This window comes from Buceros rhinoceros, unplaced genomic scaffold (genome assembly GCF_000710305.1).
Source record: "Buceros rhinoceros silvestris isolate BGI_N320 unplaced genomic scaffold, ASM71030v1 scaffold18235, whole genome shotgun sequence".
In the NCBI taxonomy this organism is placed as follows: domain Eukaryota; kingdom Metazoa; phylum Chordata; class Aves; order Bucerotiformes; family Bucerotidae; genus Buceros; species Buceros rhinoceros.
The window spans coordinates 1-7,474 of record NW_010414765.1 but is presented as its reverse complement, the minus strand read 5'-3'; the positions used below and the strand labels follow the sequence as shown (position 1 = coordinate 7,474).

The 7,474-nt window shown below is 42.6% G+C and overlaps 1 protein-coding gene across 1 annotated transcript; it reads left to right on the top strand.

Moving 5' to 3' along the window:
- The first annotated feature begins 501 nt into the window (after positions 1-501).
- LOC104494388 (partitioning defective 6 homolog gamma-like) lies at positions 502-4,552 on the top strand. Its single transcript, XM_010137207.1, has 2 exons — positions 502-538; positions 3,693-4,552. Exons 1-2 carry the CDS (start codon positions 502-504, stop codon positions 4,550-4,552), a joined length of 897 nt encoding a protein of 298 aa, XP_010135509.1.
- The last annotated feature ends 2,922 nt before the right edge of the window (positions 4,553-7,474 follow it).

The following is a 7,474-nucleotide window of genomic DNA, read 5'->3' as shown; positions in this document are numbered from 1 at the left end:
ATTCCTGCTTGAAATCCTATATGGTGAGAAACTCAAAACCTATCAAGAAGTCGCTGACCTTCATTAAACCTGTGTCATTGTAAATTACGCAATGATAGTTTTCATTTCGGTCTGACAGATGCCACCTGAGCAGTTTATCACTGGAAATGGGTAATACAGCACTGTGACCACCCTGCAGTTGATAACAGTGAGTGGTATTGGCTGACCTCTCCCAGTTCCCTCATGAGGACTGTATTTTTTTTCACTGTGCTAGGGATTGATGACTTTCTGCTGCCACAGCAACAGCTGAAGTTAAAGTTCCGTAGAGGTACTTTGCACCAAAAGCAGTGGCTCTAGATAGCATTAGGGGGTAGCTGATCTCTTCTGGGTTTGGGGCGCTTTTAGTTATTTTAATTTTCTTTTTTTTTTAATCTTAAGGTGATGTCTCAAGCAAATGTAACTGCTAGTGAGCAGGTCATCTTGAATACCGATTGCGTAATAATACCCGTATTGTTATGGAGCATGCATTCCATACTTGAACTTTTTCTAGAAAAGAGAGGCAATTGATATTTTTTCTTAAAAGCTCTTTAAGTTAGCTCTCATTTCTCCAACCTGTAACAGATTTTAATTGATTTACCTGTTAAAATCAGGACTTCATCCTTCTCCTGTAATCCTGCTTAGAGTCAGAGTTGGAAACTAATGCATGACACTGTTTTAAAAACAAAACCTCCATTTATCAACAGGATATAGTCTTCATTTTTTTAACATGATCCAACCCTGAAATACTAAATCCAAGAATGGTCAGTGGTCCAACACTGAGTAGCCTATGTCACTTGTGTGATCCCCGCTTCTGCCTGGTTCATGTTTGGAGGGGGAAAAATAGCATTTTTGTGGTAAGCTGGGCTTTTTGTTTTTAAAGGAGGTGGTTGTTTTGAAGCTGCTCAGAGGTTAGGAATGCTGGCAATCATCTGGGGAGACAGATTAGTGGTCTGAGCACTGGTGAGGAGGTCACAGGTGCAAAACAACCTCTCCTTTTGTGCCATTGCCCTGGTGGTGGTTCAGCCAAAGAAGCTGCTTTTGAAATGACCTGCTTGTGTCAGGAGGACCATCATACCTCTCATGTGACATTACTACTTGATCATCACAAACTTGGATGTTGTGAGAATTAACTCTCTGGGTTGTTGTTAATTTAAGAGGCAGAAAACAGCATTGTCAACAAATCTTCCCAGGTGAATTATCTGGTAAAGCTTTTGCAAGTCTGCCTTAAAGTAATTCAGTATTAATATACAAATGTATATTAACAGTTATCTGTTGCTTTGAGGGAACACGTGGGTAACTTGAGCATGGTTTCTTTTTACCTGTAGTGCAATAAACTGCACTCAACCTAATTTTCTGAGGCTTGAAGGGATGTGGATTTTGTTTTGAGTTTGGTTTGTCAGTACAGTCTTAAATGCATAAACCTACATGTAATTTTAAGAAATTTTTGGGATAAAAGGTGACTTGGGCTTTAGGTTACAGTACTACTGTTCTACAGCACTATGTTTCAAGCAAGGAAGAATTTTGATTCTAATTCTGAATCCCCAAGTTGTTTTCATAGGACAGTCACAGAAATTTATCAGTGAACTGTGAGGTTGAGGAGGGTGCAGCGTTTGAGACTGTGGTGATGAAAGACGCTTCAGATGGACTCAGACTTTACAAGGAAAAAAGTATTTGCTGCCAACCTTAAATCATCCATCAAAACTTAAAGTCTAGATGAGTAGGTGGTGTTGCCTGTTGATGAAAGAGAGTAATGCCTGGCTTTGGCTGCTGAAGGTGACTTGTGCATTCAAAAGAGCAGACACCACGCTGACTGCTCACCAGGTGGACCTGAGAAGGTCACATCTCCACACAGTCGCTGTCTTGGATGTGAATACGATTTCAGGAACTACTTGGGAGCTTCTCAGGTTTGGGTGATTTTAAGGATTTCCAGTTCTGTGCCTCGCCAGTCAAAGTACCACAGTAGGGCCCATGCAGCTGGTATGGCTGTGAATGGCCTCGGAAGAGGTGAGGGTGAAGTTAAACACAACAAACTTGCCTAAGGAGTGTATTTCACAGAAGCTTTTCCTTTGGGATGACCTTCTAGATGCCTTGTGACGTCCTCAGTATTAGTATAGCCAATCTAAATAAATTCTAGAAGAACGCAGATATTATCTTTCTGAAGTCTCCAAATGGTTTTTCCAGCCCAAAGGTCTGTGCAGGATCACAGAACAATTTAGGCTGGAAGTCAGCTAATCCAACACCTTGCTCCAAGCAGGCTCAGTTAGATCAGGTTGCTGCTTAGCACTTTATTTAGTGTCCTTTGAGCTGTGTAACATAATGTTGGTTAATTGAAGTCTGTCAATAATATGCCTTGAAGGCTGAATTGAAAATGAGATCTTGCAAGAAATAAAGTGTTAGTAAAAACAAGCTTATAATTAGTGATTTTTTTTTTTAATCAGATAGAGGTGCTGTCTTGCTTTCTCAAACATTACTATGCAAGGTTAATTTGTTGGAGAGAAAATTTTCTTAGTGCCAGTTCTATAATAGTACTTTCTGTATTTTACTGCTTGCCTCCAACAGTAGAAAACACTGAGTCTGTTAGTTTATCTGAAAAGTGTTAGCACGCTTAAACTCCTGGTGAAATAATTTTCCAGCTAGCACATGTTTCATGTTTAAAATATGCACGGTATTTTTAATGTGAACTTCAGTGACACGTTTTGTACACTAACAGCTTCATCATGAAGTATTTTTTAATGCAAAGCCCAACGTGAGCTTCTTATGCAGCATAACTTGTCATATTACCTGGCTGATTTAAAGTAGATCACTTGGCTCATGCCCTTGAGATAGCACTGCAGAGACGGAAATACTTAATTCCTTAAACAATTCCTTCTTAAACAATTCCTTAAACAGCTCTCTAGAAGGGCTGCTCTCCTGTGGATCTTCCTCTCAAGGGCAGGAGTGCCTGTGTAAGTCCGTGTCTGTTCTGTGATTCTCAGCATGGGGATTAGGCAGCAGAGCAGTTTCTTTCACCCTGTGCTTCTTTCTACTGGGCCATTTGCTTACACAGAACTTTAGTACTTGGAACCCCGGGCACTTTTTCTTGATCTCAAATTCAGCTGAAATTAAGTAAAATACTCCAAAGAGAGAAGTGCTGTACCGAGAGATGCATATTAACGTAAACTCATTACTAAAAAGGCTGAGCTAAAAACACATATCTAACTACTCTCTCACACCCTACCTTCACGTTTGTACCTAAGGTCTGCTGTCAGTTAAGGCTGTGAATTGGATATTAAAATACTCCCTGATTTAGACTCTTAGAGTAGGAATGTGTATACACTCCTTACCCACTAGAGATAGATGTGTAAAATTACAATCCAGCTCTGAAAATAGGGTCTCACGTGTAAGATGGTGTATCAGGGCTGCAGCTGCGAGTAATCGCATTCTGTGCAGCTGAAAATCAGGAGTCCTTTTGCCTGAAAATATAAAACTATGGGTAGCCATTGAAAACAACTCATTCATTCCGAGTGATGTGCTGATGGACATAAAATTAAAGGCTAGAGTAAGTGGAAGAATTTGTTTTAATTTTTTTGTATTATTAGGAGTGTGGCTTCACTGAACCAGATGTAAGAGGAAAATGCCCTGTTGAATTATTTATTCTCTGTTTGATTGATACATTGGTCCTGTTTCTCTTTCAGATGAAGTAGACTACAGTAATTTTGGGACCAACACACTATCAAGGAAGAAGAAGGCTCTGGTGACGCTCCGCAATGACAACCTCCGCCGGCGTCCTCACATTAACATCAGCATGCCTCATGATTTTAGACCAGTGTCCTCCATAATCGATGTGGACATTCTCCCTGAAACACACAGGAGAGTGCGACTGTATCGACATGGGTGTGAGAAACCCTTAGGCTTTTACATTCGTGATGGCACCAGCGTAAGGGTTACTCCTCATGGACTAGAAAAAGTACCCGGTATCTTCATCTCTCGTATGGTTCCTGGAGGCTTAGCAGAGAGCACAGGCTTGCTGGCCGTCAATGATGAAGTCCTGGAAGTTAATGGCATTGAAGTAGCAGGAAAGACTCTCGACCAAGTCACAGACATGATGATTGCCAACAGCCATAATCTTATTATCACGGTCAAGCCAGCAAACCAGAGGAACAATATTATTCGAAGCAGTAGGATGTCTGGTAGCTCTGGGCAGTCTACAGACAGCACTGCAAGTCACCATAGCTTGCCTACATCCCATGTGCTGCAGAACTTCCACCCTGATGAAATGGAGAGTGACGAAGAGGCTGACATTGTCATCGAGGGCGGTCTGGAGCCACAACACATTCCTAAACTGCACAGCCTTACTTCCAGTAGCCTCTCTCGAATCAACGGCAGCAGCCTTAGCCACAGACTTCAAAGGGAGCTGGTGTTCAACAACAACTCCGGTCGAGAAAGCAACGGCAACATCCACAAACTACTCAATTCCTTAAAAACTGATCCCCGACACAGTCTGGTTATCCCCAGAGGAGGGATCGAGGAGGATGGAACAGTCATTACACTTTAGTGGCAATCTCTGCAACTGTCCTTTCAGTCTTAAGTGCCAATTGGGACAATTGACTCTTGCAACACGTTATGCACAAAACAGAGAGCTAATATTCTCAACCACCTCATGGGTGCAGAAAATTGTTGCTTTCTAGGAAACGTGGCATCTGGACTTAGACATAAAACTGTCATGCACTGCAAAATTTGTCAGGAGAAAGCCAGTGTAAAACCAGGTTTACATCCCAGCCCTAAGGCGAGAACAACAATTTTGTTTTAGTTGGTGTAAATCTCAGTAGGCTTCTAGGCTACCAACGGCAGTGCTGCGTACCTGAGTTTGGATGCACGGGTGGATGTATTTGTACACGCATGTTTATCAGGTAGATTTCAATAGCAACTGATGTGTCTATTTGAAGTGGAATCTTGTTTTCTTCTGATACTGGTTTAAAGAGAGTGCTTCTTAATAGCCATCCGATCTTCCACTGTTACATACAGACCTTCCACTAACTTGTTTACACCGTGTTTGCAACCTTCTGTCTAATCCAGACAGCTCTGTAAAAGCAGCGGTTTCCTGCTCTGGTGGTAAATACGTTAGGGAGATGCTGCAAATACAGTTTCCATGTGAAAGGAGAGATGGATACAGATGCGTGTTTCTGGAAGCCGCAGTTGGTGACGCTGGAGGAGGTTGCTGTTGCTGCTGTGCGACCAGCACCACCCGCTGGTCAGAGGCAGAGGCCTGCCCGGCAGCACAGGTCTGTGCGCGGGAAGAACAACGTCACAATAAGGGCTTAAAACTAGGTTCAGCACCATCACGAGTAAATGTATCCTTTTCTGATATTTATTAGATGATACCTCTTTTTTTCCCCATCATCTCTGTTTTTCTCAGTATCGTGGCTGGTGTGAATTTTAGGGATGCAAGGGAGAAGGTAGCGGAAGTGGCAGAGTGTGCTAGGACTGTCCCCTTCACCTCCCAGCTGACACAAGTCCTTGCTGTACCTTGGGTGCAACCTCCATCCTCAGAGGCTTTCCTTACAGAAGTCTGCCTGGTTGCTGTGCAGCAGGGGGAGGCTGACCGACTGTCAAACCCAGCTTAGAATAGTTCTGTTATTTTTGGACCCTTCTAGGAATAAAGCTTAATGTCTACACAGGATTTCTGGAAACTTAAAACGTACTGGATGTTTGTGATGGTCAGGTGTCCTGACTGGATGCTGGCCAGTGGGTAACCAGTGACTGTTGAGTCGATAACTGTCTGCTTCTGAAAATATAATGAATTTATGAGTGGTCTAGTCTAAAATATTTTGTTATATCTTGATCAGTCTAAGGAACAAAATACAAATGTTTTACAATGTATTTTTCTACTTTTAGCTCGTGTCATTCTCTTTGTGTTTTTAACTTTGTAGTACATTAAAGCTTTTTTTATATGGTGGAATAGACATTTCTTAAATACTGTATGGATATAAAAATTCAGAAGTCCTGGTTTGAAAAAAATTACATTCCATTTTGGAATCTGTAATGGCTGGACAAAGGATGTGCGGACTAATGCATTGTTGCTAATTTAGAATACCTGTGGAACAACCAGTCTTCTGCTCATTGCTAAATATGTTTGGGACTTTGAACTTAGTTTATTTCTTTTAGATTTGCTTTAAAAGTTTATTTTAAAATAATTCTTTCACTTGCTCTAATTAAACCTCTTTTAGGTATCACAGCAGTTATAGAACTGTATTTATTTTTTCCCAGCACAGTAAGAATAGAACACTGATCCTGTTCATCTTAAAACTGTGTGTGTACTTTACCAAAGGTTTTCATTTTTTAAAAAAATCTGATCATTGGTGCAGTAAAAAAAATGAATAGCTGGATGTGCTTCAGTCAGTCAGACCATCTTACTAGGAAAACTTTGTTACACCTTAAATAAGACTACTTCGAATAAGTGGATTTGTCTGGCTGAAGTTACTCGTGTTACCTTATTTAACTGATGAAATGTGACCTGTCTGCAATAAAAACATGCACTGAATTATTTCTACACTATGTCCTTTCCCTCACGCTCGAGCATATCTTTCTGTGAAGTACCTCCCATCCCTACGGAAACAAGATGCCTGGGTTCTGATAACTCTTGAAATACGCAGCTGTTTTACTAATGCTTGTCTCTGCTGGTTACAGACTGTGATTCCTCTGGGGGTTGTTGTTAGTGATAGGAAGTTTCTTTCCATAAGGATTTTTTCCCCCCTGTGCTGCTCTTACTAAAGGTTACTATACCAAGTAGTTGCTATGCTCCTCATAGCACGACTGGCTTCAAACCTCGGGGCTTTGAGGGCTTGGCGTGGTTCTGGCTCCTCAGGAAGAGCCCGTGGTACTTGGGGCTGAGTGACACGCTGCTACACTTGGCACCTTTGCCTAGAGCCTGCTCTGCGGGACATGCCAGTACCAAATACCCACGCTCTTCTAACAACCTGTTTGTCCCACCCTGCAGGAAACCTAAGCACATCAGCACGGAGTCTTGCACCCAGGGAGAATTCTCCTGAGTGAGTTCTTCACTGAGAATAGCGAAGTGTTGATGTTTAGAGCTCGTGCTTTGTGAAGTAACTTCTAAGGCTTGCAAACGTTTTGTGATTATTTGCAGCAACTAGCAGAAAAAAAAAAAAAGCTCTATTTTCGAATTCTGATCACTGAAGTTGTCATACGCCAGCTTTCTTTTCAGGCTGAGCTGTTACGGGCAGAATCGAGACTGAGCCGTGCGGGTGTCACCACTGAGGCCGCTCCGGGTGCGAGGTTAGAGGGCTGACCGGGAACAGGGGCCCGTTAGCCCTCTTTAGAGGACAAACCCTCCTTACACCTGGCAGCAGGAGCCACGTTTCTGTCTGCGGCTCTGCCGGCGCACGGCAGACACTCGCTGGAGGGGCGGGCGGCAGCTCGGAGGCGACACCCCGGACTCCCGCCCCGAGGCCGCCTA

Excerpts from the sequence above, each read along its gene's own strand:
- LOC104494388 (XM_010137207.1), top strand. The coding sequence starts at position 502 with ATGCATTCCATACTTGAACTTTTTCTAGAAAAGAGAG. Across the intron at positions 539-3,692 it reads ACTTTTTCTAGAAAAGAGAG|ATGAAGTAGACTACAGTAAT; the intron begins GCAATTGATATT and ends TTTCTCTTTCAG.